This window comes from Psittacula echo, assembly GCF_963264785.1.
Source record: "Psittacula echo genome assembly, chromosome: 23".
Taxonomy (NCBI): domain Eukaryota; kingdom Metazoa; phylum Chordata; class Aves; order Psittaciformes; family Psittacidae; genus Psittacula; species Psittacula echo.
This window is the reverse complement of record NC_137748.1, coordinates 5,734,683-5,753,844: the sequence shown is the minus strand read 5'-3', so window position 1 is coordinate 5,753,844 and position 19,162 is coordinate 5,734,683. Positions and strand designations below refer to the sequence as shown.

The following is a 19,162-nucleotide window of genomic DNA, read 5'->3' as shown; positions in this document are numbered from 1 at the left end:
AGCAGTTGGAATGGAATCCCAGTCACTTGAGACATTTGAAACTAGGTTGGACAAAGCATCTGAAAATATCCTGCTGGAAGCGATCCTGTGATGTTCCCCAGGGGATGGACCAGACACGACCCGCAATAGGTTCTCTCCATCTCTCTAATGTCTGTTACCCCACATGAGGCAGGAAAACGAATGCAATTGTGGAGTTAAACTGAAAGAGCTGACTGTGAGATGAGCCAAGGCGTATGCACAAGAAAATAGAAGCTACATGAAAGCAATGACAGAGGAGTCTGGGTCCATCTTTAGCAGCGGGCTTAGGGCCAAAGGCAAGCACTCAGCTGGAGCCAGTGTGAGCTTCTGTGCCCGCTGCTTCAAAAAGGAAGAAAACAAGGAAGGAGGAAAGCAAGGAGGAAAGCAGACCATGAGTAAGGCAGAGCCGACAATATGATTCGTAAGCGTTCTGAACTATCTTATTAGAGCTTCATTTCAATCAGATGGTTTTGTTAACATTCAGAATTGTTTCCTGAGTAAGCAGACTTCTAAGCACCATCACAGAACCGGGACAGGTAGTTTTAAGAGTCAGCCCTAAAGTGTAGCTATAAAATAAGGGGGTTTTTAAGTCCAGCGTCCTTTATTTAACTGTACAATCATATCAAAAGGTAACTTTGGTTTTGCGGATATCCAAGCAGCACCGACACCAAACCCTGGGTGTGATTGCACCGAATTAGAGAGATGATCCCCTTCAGTGGTTTGTTTCTGCTTCAGAAAGAAAAGCCAGCCAAACCACCACAGTACTGAGAGGGTTATGAGCAGGCTTCAAAAAGGGGATTGAAGAATATCCGCTACACACTGCTACACTGCATATCATAGGATCACAGCATGGTTTGAGTTGGAAGGGACCTTAAAGCTCATCCAGTTCCAGCCACTGCCACGGGCAGGGACACCTTCCATTAGAGCAGCTTGCTCCAAGCCCCTGTGTCCAACCTGGCCTTGAACACTGCCAGGGATGGGGCAGCCACAGCTTCCCTGAGCAACAAATGCATTATTATATCCTCAAGGATATCCAAGACCTAAGCAGACAGTTGGGGCTTCCAGGCTTGCAAGCGATGCTCTTCCTGAAGCTTTTCTAACATGTTCCAACTCTACCAAAACAACAGCAGAGCAAATCCATCCAGTCACCAGACCTGTGCGGGCCTAGGAACAGGCACCCTAAAAGAATAAAAGCATGGTGCATTTGAAACTGTTCTTCCACGTGTGAAGCTGTCCTTTGCCGGTAAGCAAAAGTGTTTCTCTTCATCTTGGGAGTGGGCAGAAGGATGCCAATGCCCTTTATCTCCCTCCAAAAAAGACAGCAATGAAGAAACCTGTTCTCTAGCATGGTGTTTGATAAATAATGAGAACTGTAGACTTCTAACAGTGAAATTAAACCAGAAAGAAGCATCTTTCCATAGGGAAGTCCTGCCAGGTCCTCAGGGCTGCTTGATGCCAGGAGACACTCGAGCATCACCTCGGACTGAAGAGAAACCCCCACGAGCTTCACTTCCTCATTGTAACTCCCCTCTAGTCACCTGGTTGTAAGCGACTTCTTAATAACCCATGAGCAGGGACACACCAAAAGCAGGGGAAGCAAAAGCAAGCCCAAGCTCCGGACCCAGGCACCAGCGGAGCTGGAACCAGGAGCATGCATCAAGGCACCGAGGGAGAGCTTGTACAGGAAGAGGCTGGAGATGTGCTGGTGGATGGATGGGATAATAATAGATGGAAAAACAGACATGCCAGATGAGCCCAGAAACCTTCGTGCTATTCAAAACAACGCAGCCAGGGTAATCACGGTGCCTTTCTGCTGGCGTGGAGCGAAAGCAAATACATATCCTTTTAATCTTCTTGTTGTTGTTTGGGTGGCAGACCCGAGGACAAACTTTCCACTCCGGTGCCGTGTGTTAGGGGCGTGCTCCAAGTCATTTAAAATGCAAATCACCCGCAGCCCTGCGAGCAAAGGGGCTGCCCTCCTGCCGCCCGCCCCGGGGGTTACCGGAGGGTACCGGACCCCCGTTCCCCGGGGCTCAGCAGCCCGCCCTACCCGGTGGAACGGGGGGGGGGAAACCCAGCTCCGCCGCCCCAGGAGGCACCACCACCACCACAACCCCCCGCGGCCGGCGGCTCCCGGTAACGAGCACCCCGGGAGGTGCGTGTGTGCCCCCCCCCCCCCGCCATCGCCGGCAACCGGGGCGCAGCTGATGCCCGCCCCGCTCCCCCCGCGGCTCCTCCGCCGAGCCAGGCCGGCGGCGACACCGTTATTTTGAACAATAGGGATAAAACAAAGCCCCCCCCGCCCCCGCCTCCCTTCGCCTCCCCCGTGTGTGTTTGTGTGTGTGTGTCCCCCGCCTTCCCCCCGGCCTCCCCGGGGCGCCCGGCGGAGGGAAGGCGGCGGCGGCGGCGGCCCCGCGGTGCCCGGTGCCGGTCGGGCCGGGCCGGGCTCCGGTGCCTTACCTTGGTGCACCGCCACATTGCAGCCGTGCCCGTCGCAGTACACCAGCGGGTTCTCCGCCCAGCCCCGCTCATCAGAACAGACACAGCAGCCTCCCACCATCTCCTTCATACTTCCATGAGGGTTTCCTTCCCCCCCCCCCCCCCCCCCCGCCTCCCTCTACGCACACACTCCTCCTCCCTCCTCCTCCTCCTCTCTCCTCCTCCTACTCCGCGCTCCCCCCGCCCCGCTCGCAGCCCCGACGCCCTTCGCGGGGGTTGCGGGGTGTTCGACCCCCCCCGGGCAGCGCTGGGGGGGCCGGGGGCAGCCTATGGACAGACACAACCCCCCCTTTTCCCCCGTACAATCATGGCTCCGATAGAAGCCGAGGTTCATGTGCAGCACACAGGCTGGGGCGGGTGCGTTTCTCCGCGTGCCTCTGTGTGTGTGTGAGATGATTTAATTGTATTATTGGCGTTAGGATTATTTTTACACCCCCACCCCCCCCCCCGGCCGCTTGACGCCGCATCTCCATGGTTTTGTTCTCCCCTCCCGAGCAGGAATCCGAGTGTGCACCCGGGTGTGCAAACCGCTGGATGCGTGCCCGAGCCAGCCAACATGGATCGCGCCGGAGGGATGAGCTGGGACCGCTCCGCAAATCCCATTATCTCCGCAATCCCTGACAGATCCGGGCTCCGAGAGCGCCACCGGCTGTCCTGCTCCCGGCCGCTCCTTCTGGAGGAGGCTTTAACCCCTTTGGCACCTGTTTTTGTTATCTTTGCGTGGAAGGAGGGAAAGGGGCCCCTTTGGAGGTTTGTGCCCAGCAGGACAAGGGTCAGGAATCAGCTGGAAACCAGTAAAGAGACATAATGCTGAAGTACGGTGAGTTGTGCTGTGTGGGATTGCACCTGCAGGGCCATAAATCCTAGATACAGACCCAGGGAACCATAGAACCATGGAATGGTTTGTGTTAGAAGGGACCTTAAAGCTCCTCCAGCTCCAACCCCTGCCACGGGCAGGGACACCTTCCACTAGGGCAGGTTGCTCCAAGCCCCTGTGTCCAACCTGACCTTGAACACTGCCAGGGATGGGGCAGCCACAGCTTCTCTGGGCACCCTGTGCCGGTGTCCACACAGTATCATGAGAACCCTGGTATATTGTGAGGAACAGCTCTTGCCTTGGAGATACCATCCAGAATAGACAAGGAAAAGTGAGGAGAACCCAAACGCTGAGCACAAAAATAATTAGGTCTTAGAAAAATGGCCTAGGAGGAACCCAAAGAACTCATGTAATCTGTTCCTGTGGCTCTGACTGCCTAGAATCGTCTGCTGGAGGACCCAGAGCAGCTCCAAGGGAGCAGAGCCAGGTCTCCTGGTCTTGTGTAGGTCCTTACCCAGACACCACGCTGGCCCCATGGATAAAACGCAGTGCCTGGTGCCAGAGTGTGCAGAGGAACAGTAGAAAACCTCACAGTGAACATTTTATTGCCTGCATCGATGAAGAAAAATGGGTCCTCTCCAGTTGCTGTGCTGCTGTAGTAGGGCTGCCTGTAGGGCTTAAAACTGTTTTCAGATGCTGGCATGTATGGGAGTAGCCAGGAGGCCATATCCTTCCTCAAAAGTCTCCACCACCATCAATGTTTCTGCAGCAAGGTGATCCCTGGCACACAATCTCAGTTCTGCTCTCATGCTGCAAGCGCATCACTGTAGTGGCTCCACAGGAACTGCTCCTGCTTATAGCAACGTAAATAAGAGCAGAAACAAGGTCCACGTCTCATATGTGAGCCTCTTCTTGCTCAAAGCATTCCACTTGTGACAGGTAGTCTTTGGAAGGTTGCTGTAGCCCATCAGCTCATTTCTTTAAGCAAAACCTCAGCAGAGAGTGGGGAGGAAACCCATCCCAGCAGCCCCAGTAATCACCAGTTTAGCACCCTTTATACTGCACCTGTTCAAGCATTACATCAAGGGGCTGGAAGGCAGACGGCTCCCTGAGAAGCTGCCTGCTGGGTTGCTGTCTTCCTTTTATTCCATTCCTTTGAGAGTCACAGGGGCAGACAATACGGTCACCACATTGCTGGAAATTCACTCAGCCTTAGCTCACTTTTCTGGGAGGGTTTCCCCTCCTCTCCCCCTCTTTCTCTTTTGCTTTCTTCTTCCTTTTATCTATTGTGTTATGAACGTGTTTGAAAGAAAAGAGGGAAAATCTGGCTGGTTGCCTTTGTAACCTGAAGGAGATCCTTGTGGGTTGAGATTGTCTTAGGCTACGGGACAAAATGCTAAACATCCGCCGTCCCCTGACCGTCTTGGTTCCAGTTGGCCATGCCAGCAGACACTTGGACTTGAACTGCAAATTTGCCTTCAGGGGATTAAGTTCCAATTTACATAAGTAATTCCTGTGGTGAGGAAAGGCTAGGCCAGGGAGGAAAGGGCACGGCGGTTCCTTGGGAGAAACTGGGGGGAAAGTTACAACGTAGTGAAAAAGGAGACGTGGAGAGGTTTAATTTACAATGCACAGTTGTGATTTTATCCACCGGGTTTTAAACTGTGGCTATATATAGGAAGCAGGCAAAGGTCAAATGATGCGTACTAACTCATGGGAATCTCCATCCTCAGGAACTCAGTTATAACTTCAGAAGTTGCTACTAAACTTAGTCATTTATTACTCTATCTATAAAACTATGCATAAGGGAACTGGCTTCTCCAAGGCTCGTACGTGGTGAACAGAACTGTTCCCTCTGTCCTCAGAGTCTTTGTTACAGATGAGCTTTCATTTCCAGGGGCATCCTTTGCATTTCCTTGATTAGTATTTAGGCATAACGTAAACTTAGTTATCATCTAAGTGCCTGAGATGGAAATTCTTGAGATATGTTAAATAAAATACTCTTACCAGGGTGCAAGGCCATATCATTGCGTTTTCCAGATTACTCATATGTCAGCTATTTTATCTATAGAATACATACATCCTATGTTAAAGAAAAGAACAACAAATAAACCCCAAACATGAACATTTATCTTGCTTATGATAACTCCGCATGCTCTTAGGAACTGTAACGACTGATCTACATTAGAGAAGGGCTTACACAAAGGGTTGATGCAAGGAAAACACTGGGATGTGCACACTTAATGGCTTGCCACATAGATTGCCTCTCTGTGCAGTATCCCAGCCTTTTCCAACAGCTTCTCCTGGGACTGAAGATTCTTCCTTCCTTCATTGAGGGGGAAACTGTGGCTTGAGATTATCATGAGTAAGGACTGTGATTTATCTGGCTCTGAGCAGGGCTAAAACTTGCCTATTTGTGGACAGGCAAATCTGTGCCCCTGCTTCACAAACCTGTTTGTTCCATCAGATTTTATCCTGTTCCTCTCGGGCAAGCTGGAGGAAGAGGGAATTGTGCAGATAAGAGCAGTAATCCTCACTCAGCAGCCAAATTCCTCCCAGTCACCAGCAAGAACCGCTACTTTAAAGTCTAAATCTCTCAGTCGGAACTGTGGGATCAGTTCCACAGATAGCAGCAGGAAAGTCTTATCCTCTGTTAGCAGCAGCCACCGGGGAGAACACCACGGAATGGGAGAACCCTCCAAACCTATCTCTCTTAGAAAGCTGTTTTCTCCCTTTAGACCAAGCTTTCCATCCTTCTCACTGGTGTGTACACCTTGAGCTCCTCCATCTCTCTTCGAACACTCAGTAGCATGGTGAGAAGACTACACACATTATTTATACACCCTTCTTAGACAAAACCATTTAGTTCAGCTTTCTTTAAAGCTTTGCTGGTGATGCTTTTCCTCTGTATCCTTTGTTTGGGTCCCGTAACATTAGAAATATTCCAGTTGTCAAATTTCAAGGCCGACAAGCATCCCTCCTTGAAGAAGTAAAGAATCTATAGGACAGAATTCTTCTGCAAAGCTGGGGGGGTGCCATGGACCTGCTGCAAGACTTCAGGTAAATTATTCCTTTTCTTCCTTCTTTTCCATTTGCCTTATTAGACCTTTGAGAAGGGAATAGCATCTTCCAACACCTTCTGCATCACTCCAGGGTCAATAGGGTCTTGATGGCACTCAGACTCTCTGCACCATAGAATCACAGGAGGTTTGGGTTGGAAGGACCTTAGAAACCATCTAGTTCCAACCCCCTGCCACGGACTTGTTCCAGCATCATAATTCACAGCGACTGTAATAGGAAGAAACATGAGAATGATGGTAGCAGAGCAAGGAATGATCACATGTGATATGCACAAAACTTACCCAATTTATTCTTTTCCTCTCCAGCACAAAATGCTGCTAATGGGATAGTTCTGGACTTTTACTGCCTTTGCAGTGGGTTTATAAAGGCTATAAACTTTGTCCCTTTTTCTTCACAAGCACCCAGCAACAACACTTATCACTTATCACCCAGCAACAACACCAGGTCCATAGTCACAGGCTGGTAGGGATAAGGCATAGAACTGGGATATTTCTCTACACCACAGATGAAGGAGATGCCTCCCAGGGCAATCAGCCAGCACCAGGGTGCACATTTTCCTCCGGTCTATCACGGCCTCTGAGCTCTCTTTTCCCATCACAGGACAAGGAAAAGTCCCACTGAGGTCTGCAAAGACTTCTGGTACCCTGCAGGACCGGGAGCTGGGAGGCTGGACCGGGACCTGCCAAGGCAAAGTCTCTGTTTAAACAGGAGCTTCAGCGCATTGCTCCCGAGGGAGAGAAAGTGAGACCTTTGCCCCTGCTCTTCATTAACCACACCTACCACCTCCCCACGCTCTTCCTCCCCCTTCTGCCCTGCTCCTATCCTCACAAAAGGCATTACATCGAGGCGTCTGTCCTTAAGGAACAGCTCTGCTGAGTTCTGACTCCAATAGGGTTTATCAGATGGGTTACTTTGTGCTGGCCCCGTTATGGGTTAAATGCTGCGTTGCTAATGTACAAACACCCACAGAAGGATTCTGAGAGTGGAACAAGCCAAGAGCCACCCGCGCTCCCAGCTTTGCTTCGTCGGGAACTTTCTGGCCTTGGACAAGTCACTTCCTCCCTTTGTGCCTCATTTTCTCTCTTTGCCTGACCAATTCCCTACTGCCGAGCACTTTGGGGTTGTTTGTCTGCAAAAGCACTATACAAGTGCAAGTTATTCGTCATTAAACAATGACATTAAGGACTTTGAAAGGAAACAATGATGTCAGTAACAACTTTGGAAGGAAATAGTGCCATTAGTGACTTCTAAAGGAAAAAAAGTAGAGATTGAAATATCTTCCTACGCCTGTCTTTATTTTTTAACTCTAGCAGCTTCAATCAAATGAGACAGTGGATTGTATTTGTCTTTATGGGTTTGCAGCATCCAAAACAGTACAATTGATTAATGATAGAATCCCAGCCTGGTTTGGGTTGGAGGGACCTTAAAGCTCCTCCAGCTCCAACCCCTGCCACGGGCAGGGACCCCTTCCACTGGAGCAGCTTGCTCCAAGCCCCTGTGTCCAACCTGGCCTTGAACACTGCCAGGGATGGGGCAGCCACAGCTTCTCTGGGCACCCTGTGCCAGCGCCTCAGCACCCTCACAGGGAAGAGCTTCTGCCTAAGAGCTCATCTCAGTCTCCCCTCGGGCAGGTTAAAGCCATTCCCCTTGGCCTGTCCCTACAGGCCCTTGTCCCAAGCCCCTCTCCAGGTTTCCTGCAGCCCCTTCTTTGGAGACATTCAAAACCCGCCTGGACACATTCCTGTGTAACCTTATCTAGGTGTTCCTGCTCTGGCAGGGGGATTGGACTAGATGATCTCTTGAGGTCCCTTCCAATCTCTAACATACTGTGATACTGTGATACTGTGAAGTATTAAATAGCTATTTACAATGGGAGAACTGAATAATAACCCCTTTAGGCACTGGAGCTGCTCTCAGGTCTCCCCTTCAGGAGCCTTCTCTTGTCCAGGCTGCCCCAGCCCAGCTCTCTCAGCCTGGCTCCAGAGCAGAGCTGCTCCAGCCCTCGCAGCATCTCCATGGCCTCCTCTGGCCTCACTCCAGCAGCTCCACGTCCCTCTTGTGTTCTTGCCTCAGAGCTGGATCAGGACTGCAGGGGGGGTCTCACCAGAGAGCAGCAGAGGGAGAGAATTCCATCCCTTGACCTGCTGCTCGCGCTCTGGGGATGCAGCCCAGCACACGAGTGGCTTTGTGGGCAAGGTCATTGTACAGGAAGATGACAAATTTGTTCTTGGTACTGAATTCATCTTTCACGAATGGAAATACTTTAATGGGGTTGCTGGAAATGCTCTCTTTTCCTCCTATAAGCTGAGACTCCCCAGCTTTTGTGATGTTCCCATCTTGATGGCGGCTTTCCAGCCTGCTTACCTCCCCATCCTCTCCTGCTGGGGTAACGGGGATTCCTGTGGGTCATGTATTTGAAGTGGTTTAGCTGCTTATCAGCTTCTTCCTGTGAAAGAGTGAGTGTGCTGCAGACCATGGAGCTGAGGAACATCCCTAAAACAAGTCCAGTTTAACAAATGTAATGGGATAGTCATAAAACCACATAAACATCGCTTTGGAAGGAACTTCAAGAGACCAATTAGGCTAATTCCCTATGGGGAGGAAGAAAAGAGGACTTATTAATGTCATATTATTTTTTGTATTATTATTATTTACATTAGGTGGTGAAAGTGCACAACAGTTACCAGAGTAGTAAATGATGTGGTCTGTGTCCGGAAACCAAGAGTATATTGAAGGAGCCTGCACTTAGGATTTCAAGTTCATTCTTAGGAACCAAAGCAGACACCCTGGCTTTAGACCCAAACAAGCTTTGGAGCTGCTCCCACCTCTTGGTGAGCCCAAACCTCAGCTGATGGGCACAGGGCAGGACCAAGGCTTGTGGGAACATTTAAACTCTCCTGGGGGGCTCTGACACACCAGAGCATCCGACACGTCGCGGATTCAGGTCCGAGGTCCTGATATGGAAGGGGAGATTGATAATCACAAGCAGGTTTTGTTCAATGGGAGTTTGGCGCCTGTGTCCCTTTGTGCCTTGGGACTTTTTCCTCACGTTCCTGCCTTTTTAGCACCTTTAAAAAATACTTGGCAGTAACTGAAGCTTTGCCTCTACCCACCGGTTGCTCTCATTTAACTGGTTTACAATCCAGCTTAATTAAACACTTGGTTCTGACGTCCTTGTATCAGTTTAGAGCATTGCATCAGCTTAACTTGCAGTTGTACGTTCAGTTCTTGGTGACGCTTTCGGAAACTGCCTTTAAGACAGGAAACCTGAGGTAAAAGCCTGAAGGTAACAGCCATGCAGTGACTGCACAGAACCAAGTCATGGTTTCAGGCTGAAGCTGTTCTCCAGGGCTGGAAATGTCCTGAGTGGGGCCCCAGAGCACAGCAAGGTGAGGATAGGCCAAGAACCCGCTACACCAGTGCAGTTGGGGCTTAAACCCACTCAAAGCCAGGCTTTCTCCTCCCTTCCTCCCAAATCACTTATAGATATACTTTGGTATATACATATATAATGACTTCTCAAGCTGGTTTCCAGTGTGCAAGAGAATCCATCGCAGAGCTCTGCAGGAATGGAGCTGCACAAGCTCTGCTGCTGTTGCCCCTTTCCCTGCACAACACCCAGAGCTGCAGAAGGGGACCCAAACCCCTCCCATTCCCCAAGATCTCTGCAAAACCGTCTTTACCCCCAGCTCCAGTTGCCATGGGGCTGGCGGGACCCCCTTTGCCGGTGAGACAGCCCCGGCCGTAGTGGGGCTGCGGGGCTGAGAGAGCCCCGTCAATATTGACAGGAAACGATCGGTGGCTTTTTTGGTTGCGACAGCGCTCTGAGGTTCAGGCACCGACATCCTGCCCCTGCGCAGCGCCGGGGCCGGGCAGGAAAGCGGGGGCTGCTGCGGGCGAGAGCGGCCCCGCACCGGGACCGGGTGGGCCGGAGCGCAGGCGGCCGGGTGCCCCCACCCCTGCAGGCGGAGGAGGCCGTGCAGTGCCCTGGAGCACCTCTGGCCCTGCATCTGGCCCTGCACCCTTCCTGCATCCATCCCTGCATCTGGCCCTGCATCCGTTCCTGCATCCCTCCTTGCATCTCCTCCTGCATCCACCCCTGCATCCATTCCTGCATCCCTCCCTGCATCCCTCTCTGCATCCCTCCCTGCATCCCTCTCTGCATCCCACCCTGCATCCTTCCCTGCATCCGTCCATGCCTACCTCCCTGAACTCTGCCCTGCAGCCCTCCATCCCTTTATTCACCTGGTGTAGTGGAGATATCCCTGCTCACTGCAGTGGAGTGATGCCTTTTGGACCAAATGGCTTTAAAATGTCCCTTCCAACCCTAACCTTTCTGTGATTCTACCATCTCTCCATACTCAAACCCCTTTGAGACCCCTGAAGGCCCCCAGGGCCAGGGCACCTGGGGACAGGGGTGCCTGCTGTGGGGGTTGAGGCAGCTCTTCACACAGTTACCAAACAGGACGAGCTGCAAGGACAGAAAAACCCCATAATCAAACCTTTAGCCCTTCGCTGCTGCTCTGGGAGATTTGCATGGACTGGTCTGAGATGCCTCTTTACTATAAATGTTCTGATTATTTGTCAGAGGAAGCAACTGTTTCCTCTGCTGCTAATTTTGGTGCTTTGCCATGGACTCTGCCAATCTGCCATGGGATCCTCGTAATCATGTGCTTCCTTTAGTGACTTACCGAATGGGTTAGATCTTGCTCACCCCATTACTCATCAGAAACTCTGAGGCTTAACCTGTTACTTAGTCACAGGTGAGTCACAGCTTGTCCTTTGGAAAATGAAAGATGGGCAAATTCTGACATCCTCAAAGCTTACATCCACAGAGGGGAGAGTGAGATGAGCTCTTAGGCAGAAGCTCTTCCCTGTAAGGGTGCTGAGGCGCTGGCCCAGGGTGCCCAGAGAAGCTGTGGCTGCCCCATCCCTGGCAGTGTTCAAGGCCAGGTTGGACACAGGGGCTTGGAGCAAGCTGCTCCAGTGGAAGGGGTCCCTGCCCGTGGCAGGGGTTGGAGCTGGAGGAGCTTTGAGGTCCCTTCCAGCCCAGACCAGGCTGGGGTTCCATAATATTTAGACTAAATCACTTTAGCTGGACTCCTGTCGGTCTCTCTTGATGCTCAAATGTTTTCCCCTTAACATGATAGTCCCAGGAATGGGAATAATTTCTAAAATCACCAAAAATCAGTGCATCAGGCGCTCTGAGGGTGCCTGCAGCAAGTCATGGACGGAAGGTGTGGTGCCGAGCAGAGGATGCTGAGGAATTTCACAGATACCAAACCCAAGCACACTAAATCCGGCTCCGATTAAGACTTACATTAGTTTTTCAATCTGGTTACTTGCTACATTAAAACAACCGGTCATGAGCGCAGTGTGAAGCAGCAGTGGGGCTACATGGTAGGCTTGCACAAACACAGTGGTATATTTAGGGTAATTTCCTAATATAGGCAAACCCACTCTGTTCTCTTTCTGTCTCTGCCTTGGCTCGCTGACAGCGGGATTACAAAAATAGTGAGAAGACCCGAAATTGAAAATGAGACTCAATTTGCAGAACTGCACCACTTGGGGAGGCAGAATCACAGCCTCATAGAACAGTTTGGGTTGGAAAGGATCTTAAGATCATCCAGCTCCAACCCTTGCCACAGGCAGGGACCCCTTCCACTGGAGCAGCTTGCTCCAAGCCCCTGTGTCCAACCTGGCCTTGAACACTGCCAGGGATGGGGCAGCCACAGCTTCTCTGGGCACCCTGGGCCAGCGCCTCAGCACCCTCACAGGGAAGAGCTTCTGCCTTAGATCTAATCTGAACTTCCCCTGTTTCAGTTTGAACCCATCACCCCTTGTCCTATCGCTGCAGTCCCTGATGAAGGAACAGGCTGATGGGATTCTCTGAGTGCTAGCTGTGATGCGGCAGGTTTTAGCGGTGCTTTTCCCCTACAGACCACTTTCTGCAGGGAACTGTGGTGTTGGGATGTGCGCATTTTCTCCTGCATGGCTTTAACCGCATCTGACCAACGCAGCGGGTGTTATTTCTAGGTCCCTGGATTTCGCTGCCCGCTTCAGTCAGTTCCCTGCTGCGCTGTGCCGTGTGCCCTGCAACGCAGGAGGCAGGAGACCACCTCTGCCTGGAATGTGCCTGGAAAGTGGGATTTCCCCCCCGTGCTTTCGCTCCCTCCCGTGCCAGGAATTCCCATTTGTCCCGCTGAAGCCAATGGAGGGGAAGGACCCCTGGGCGGGGAGGGATGGACCAACCCCACCGGGTACCCAGGGTCTCGGAGGACCGAGCAGTTCCCGTGGGGGGGGTCACGGCGTTGCGGCACCGGCCGGGGGGGGCGGGAGCCTTCCGGCTGCTCGTGGGAAGGCAGCCGGGGACCTCTGCTGGGCAAAGCCTAAAAATGCCCTTTTTATCCCCAAACGCGTGCCCCGCGGCCGGGCGGGCGGGGGAAGACCTCCGGAGGGCGCCAACACCGCGGCTTTCCCCGCCGTGCAACTGGCAGGGGCAGGGACTGGCCCCGGGCGAGCTCGGAACCGAGGGGCGAGGAAGTGGGAGGATCACGGCGGGGGGAAGCGCCGGCTTTTTGCCGGGAGTGAGACCTTTCAGGAACGGGAATGACCGCAAGAGATTGAACTTTCCTTGCATCCCTCCATCCCTCCATCCATCCATCCATCCCTCCATCCATTCACCCATCCATCCATCCCTCCATCCCTCCATCCATCCACCCATCCATCCACCCATCCATCCATTCCTCCATCCATCCACCCATCCATCCATCCCTCCATCCATCCACCCATCCATCCATCCCTCCATCCATCCACCCATCCATCCATCCCTCCATCCCTCCATCCATCCACCCATCCATCCACCCATCCATCCATTCCTCCATCCATCCACCCATCCATCCATCCCTCCATCCATCCACCCATCCATCCATCCCTCCATCCATCCACCCATCCATCCACCCATCCCTCCATCCATCCACCCATCCATCCATCCCTCCATCCATCCACCCATCCATCCATCCCTCCATCCATCCACCCATCCATCCATCCCTCCATCCATCCACCCATCCATCCATTCCTCCATCCCTCCATCCATCCACCCATCCATCCATCCCTCCATCCATCCACCCATCCCTCCATCCATCCACCCATCCATCCATCCCTCCATCCATCCACCCATCCATCCATCCCTCCATCCCTCCATCCCTCCACCCATCAATCTCATCCGTCCATCCCATCTGTTCTCTGCTCGAGTCCCCTCTCTGTCGGATCCAGCTCCCGCTTCTCCCTGCTCCATCCCGGTTTCCCTCTCTCCATCGCGGCAGCAAGCGGAGAGCGGGACAGGACCCGCACCCTCCCGACACCGTATTTAACGCAGGCTCTTGAGGGGTGTTCAGGTGGTTTTTGTGGGTCCCCTCTGACGAGCACCAAAGGGGACGTTCAGTGAAAGGAGGCGGCAGAGCCGGGCGATAGAGACTTACCCTGGGGCACCGCTTGCCTCGGGCTCCCGGTGTCCCCCCCACGTCCCGGTGGTCCTGTGTCCCATCCCCTTGCCTGTGTTGCCCCCGGTGCTCGGTGTCCCCTCCCGTTCCGGTGCCTGTGTTCCCCTCACCCAATACCCTTCCCAGAGGCATCCTGTTGTCTTATCTTCCTGTGGGGATGAAACCCCCTCACACACCGCAAAGGTGGCTGAGCAGGACGTTTCTGCAGGAGCTTCCACCAAAGCAGAGCTGAAATGTCCATTTTGGAGCAAAACACCGATATCTTGGATTTTACCGTGTCCCTTAAGTTTCCCAACACCCCTGAAATGGAGGCGCTCCAGCGTTCAAAAGCAATAAATCAAATCCAGACAAACAGATGCCACCTCCTGCCCTGCACCCGGGGTGACCACAGGAGGAACTGGCAGCAGTTCTCAGCCCTTCCAGAACTTCTTCATCACAAATCCCAGGGGTTTTAACCCAGCTCAGGAGCAGGTTCAGCAGCTCCTGCCTGGTTGTGCTGGGCAGGGAGAGCCCACACTTCTGTCCCTGCACCCATGTGTCTGTGTGTCCACATGTCCATGTGCCTGTGAATCTCAGTGTCCATGTGTCCGTGTGCCTATGTGTCCATATGTACATGGTCTCTTTGTCCATGTGTCTGTGGTCCATGTGTCCATGTGTCTGTGTATCTCCGTGCCTGTGTGTCTGTGTATCTGTACATCCATGTCCATGGTCTGTGTGTCCATGTGTCCATGTGTCCATGTGTGCACAGACCATTCCTCAGTCCTCCAGGCCATGCAAGGATGCAGCCACTCCATTCCCGGACTCCTTGTGCCCTGGAGCATTTGATACAACTGCATCCTCCACCCCAGGTTTGGTGCAAACCTCCCTCTGCACCCAAGATTCCACCCAAAACTGAGGCTATCGAAGCGCACACACAGCATGGACACCCCAGATCTGCTGTTTCCTGCCTAGAGGTGCATAGACCCCGTGATCAGAAGATGCAGGAGCCTTTTCCCTTTGGATCTGCTGAGCTCTGGCGCGTTCTCCCCTCCACCCACCACGGGGAGGTGTTTGGGATGTGCAGACAAACGCACATTTTCTGGTGTGCAGCAGAACAACCACCTTGGCCGGGTCGAGCTGAAACCCTGGTGAAGCCCTGGGGATCTGCCCATACGGGGGGAGGTTTTATTATCATTGTTGCTGTTGCCAAAAAAGCAGCAAACTTTACAATCCAGATGTTTGGAGAGTGTCAGAACAAGCTGCTGCTGCTGCTGCTGCTGCTCTTGGTTTTCATGGTGAAATCAAAAGCAAGCGCAGTGGTTTCTAATCTGAGAGCATCCAGCCTCGCAAAGAATGCAGGTTGCTCTTTGCTTTATACCTCTCTAACCCAGATGCTCTGGGTATCTCCCACTGCTGACAGCCCTTGCCTTCAAAGGGTTGTCTTCAATGATCCATCAATTAGGATAAAAAATGAGCTCTCCTTCTCCTGCATTTGTTTTGGGAAGAGGGAAATCATTTAAACAACTGTATCTCCATTAAATGAGGGAGGGAGGGAGGGTGGGGAGCGGATCCCCTTACTCTCTGCAATGAAGGGCTACTTCATAAAACACACACTTTTGAGGCCGCATACCACCTCTCACCCCTCACAAAGGGTTATTTGCAAGCCCTGTAGAGTAACAGAGTGGAGGAGCCACGTTTTGGGGCTGGCAGGAGATGTTTTTCCCCTTCATTTCCCCACTCAGTGGGTAGAAAGGCAATGGGTGAATGTTAACATCGATATCCACTCTAACCTTCTCCGTTTCAGTCATCCCTGCTGGTGACATTCACCAAGGCCTCGCTTCTCCTCATTGTAGGAGAAGCACAAGAAGGGGGGATGCTTCCCATGCCACACAGGGGGATGCTCCAAGCTGGTGATCCCTGCTTTCCTCCCTTAAAAGAGGTTGCTCCTTCAAACTGGAACAAATCCAGCAACTTTTCCAAACGGAGCAATACTTGGGGAATATCACCCAGGAAGCGAGGAAACTCGGCTTTTATTGTCACCAATTAGGCGTGTGCTGGGATAAAAAGGCTTCCAGCGTTCCCCATCCAGAGGGAGCTGCAACCCTTTAGGACGTGCTCCTTGAAACAGCCCCTTTGCCTTTTTTATTTACAATAAACACATTTCTGTTAATGAAACCCTCGCCCACTTTGCAACCTCCCCCCTTCCCCTCCCCAAAGCTCATAAAGCTCCAACTTTGCATATCTGAGGCCTGGGCTGCTGGGCTGGGTCCTTGGGGGTCCCAGGGTCAGGCTGGGGGCAGCGGGGTCATTGTATCGCCATCATGGGTCAATAAGCAACTGGTCAGGCTCTCAATCCACATCAGGCCTTGAAGAGGACTGGGAAATGGGAGAATCCATTCATAATAATAATAAACTTGTCAATCAATAACAGGCAGGAGAAATACTTTGTAAAAGGTAAAAAAAAAAAAAAATAATTAAAAAATAACAAAAATCACCCCCCAAAAGGGTTGGGTTTTGGGATTTTTTTTAGCCTTTTAAAGTTTGCCAACATGAAACTTTAGCCAGTTTAAAAAACACTCTGAGGGTGTTTTATCTGTTGCAGAGGAATTTTAACCCCGAACTGCTTTAAATCGAGCACTTTCAAGTGAAGGAACAAGAGTTTGTAGGTACGAGTGCAATTTAAATAAGAATTGATAAACGTTGCCCAAAGAACATAAACTCCTCCTCGAGGGAAAAGGAGATATCAAGCCCATTCTCTGTCTTACAAAGACTGAAAGATTGTGGCTTTCTTGCATTGCCTTTCATTTCTGATACCAGCCCTTCGTGAATGGCAAGGAAGGGGTTTGATTTGAGCTTATCTTAGCCACAGAAATGTTTTCCAGCATTCTTTCAGTTCTAAGCTGAACTAGTGAGCAGGATCCTGCTTTAGTGCATCAATGGCTTGGACCTAAGCAGAGACTGCTCAGCTGGGCTAAAAGGGGAAAAGAAACCAACCCCCAATGAAGATTTCTTCAGATCAAACTTGTGAAAGAGAAGATGTTTTGGGTTTATCACTACCAAATCTGTGCAGGGTTTCATCAGTCGTGGTTTAAAGGGAGGACGAGCCCGGCTGAAGCAAGTAGAGGGAAAACAACCAAATCCCGATGTAATATGGGAAACATCAAAAGGCGACAGAAGAATAATGCAAATTCTCAGCTGGCTTTAAGGTTGAGGCATGAAATCTCCCATCTCCAACCTCATTTTTCCTCCTTCTTCCAAGTGCCTTGTGTTTTTTTCCTGGGGGTTGTTTTAAAGACAAACACTTCTCTCAGCGGCAGGGAAAATCAGCCTTTAAATAAGCAGGGATAAACCAGGCTCGTTGAAGACACCAGGAAATGGAGGTTCTCCCTTTCCAGCCTCCCATCGCATCCCTCCAAGTCACTGGCGTTAGCAAGAGCCTCCCCCAAGCCTTTCCACAAGGATTTCTCCAGGAGGAGAATCCCTCTTGAAGTATTTTGCTGCGTTTGCTTAGGAAAACAAACAAACCTTTATTTTCCCTCCCCATCGGCAGTGTTTATTACTGTATAATTTCCTTCAGCTGCTCCCGGGAAGAATGTGGTTTCTTTGTCAGAGGATGGTGAAAGGCTCTTTAGGAAGAAAGATAGAAATAAAGCGGAAAGTTGAACGGAAAGACCTTGGGATGCTGAAGGCTGTGGAGGGAAATTCCCTAAGCTGGGAACCTCTTCCCACAGCAGAGAAAGAAGCTCCGAAGCAAATAACTGCTCATTTCTCCTTCAGGATCTCCTCCTAGAACCTGCCTTGGATTTGCCTTAAATCACTCAGATTTATCCCGTATCTCCCAATTTTATCCCAAACCTCTCAGTTTTATCCCAAGCAAGGCTCAAAGTGTTTTATACGTGGTCTAAAGCAGCACCATTTGGTCAGGTGCAAGCTTCTGAGGCCTCTCTGGGATTTTAACCCCACATTTTACATCAGATCGCACGCGTTTCAATGAGGTTGATTCCCTTTTTTGTGTTATTTTCCGCCCAAACCTGTGTTGTTTCGGTGGGAGAAGGGACCGGCAGCAGGGCTGGCCCCTGCCTGAGCCTATTTTCAAACTAACCCCACTTTTCTGTCTTTGTATTTTGAAACAAAAGGGAGAGGAGGGGGATTTGCCTCTTTATAAATTGTCACTAAATGCTGCTTTTGTTTGCACCGGGGGAGCACCTAAAGAAAAAGGAATCTGAAAAGAATCAAGTATCTACTAATACCAGTGCATCCCACTTGCAAACGATCCCAACCCGGCCCTGCACAGCTCCGCTCGCTGCTGTGTCCTCAGCCCCTGGTTTTCCTCCTCTCAATAGGGGAATTAATGAGTCCATAGATCCAAATATATTCATTTAGGAGCAGTGGGATTTATTAAAATCCTGTTTATTGGTGATTCAATGTGCTTGGGGTTTAGACGGAGAACAGAGAGGGGGAGTTTCAGGGGCTGCGTTGAGCGTTACACACAAAGTGGGGATGGAGAAGAGAGGAGGAAACCATAGAAAATAAAAGTGAAATCTTGGAAAATAAGAGAGAAATCTTGGGAAATAAGAAAGAAATATCGGGAAGTAAGAGAGGAACTTGGAAAAATAAGAGGGAAATGTTGAAGAACAAGAAGCTCTGGAAAAGAAGAAAGAAATCTTGAAATACCAGAGAGAAATGCTGGAAAATAAGAAAGAAAACTTTAAAAATAATAAGAAATCTTGAAAAAATATAAGAGACATTGTGAAAAATAAAGAAGAAATATTGAAAAATAAGAGTGAAAACTTGAAGAATAAGAAATAAAACCTGAAAAATGAGAGAGAGCTTGAAAAATTAGAGAGAAATGACAAGAAATAAGGAAGAAATCTTGGAAAATGAGGTGAATAATGGAAGATAAGGGAGAAATCATGAAAATAAGAAGTAAATCTTAGGAAATTACAAAAATCTTCAAAAATAAGGAAGAAATCCTGGAAAATTAGGGAAATGTTGAAAAATAAGAGACGTCTTGAAGAATTAGAGGGAAACATAGAAAAATAAGAGAGGAATATTGAAGAATAGGAGCAACATCTTGACAAATAAGAAAGATACCTTGAAAAACAAGAAAGAAAACCTGGAAATAACCCATCCTGGGTGAATAAAAGGCACTTTCTCTGCCTTTCAGTGCCTCTGAGTGCATTTTAGCAGTCCTGGGCTGCTGGCAGCAGGAAGGTGGGTCCCGGAGCAGAGCGAGCATCACAAAGGCACCCACCAGCCCAAGATG

At 50.7% G+C, this 19,162-nt stretch overlaps 1 protein-coding gene across 1 annotated transcript in view; it reads right to left on the bottom strand.

Annotated features, from left to right (window-relative positions):
• MLLT6 (MLLT6, PHD finger containing) overlaps nt 1–2,587 on the bottom strand; it is a gene marked incomplete at both ends in the record, with an annotated part of 42,085 nt that extends 39,498 nt beyond the window's left edge. Inside the window, one exon of the mRNA XM_080633567.1 lies at nt 2,479–2,587. Coding sequence (XP_080489693.1) covers nt 2,479–2,587 — 109 coding nt within the window. The remainder of the gene's footprint in view (nt 1–2,478) is intronic.
• Nucleotides 2,588–19,162: the final 16,575 nt, after the last annotated feature.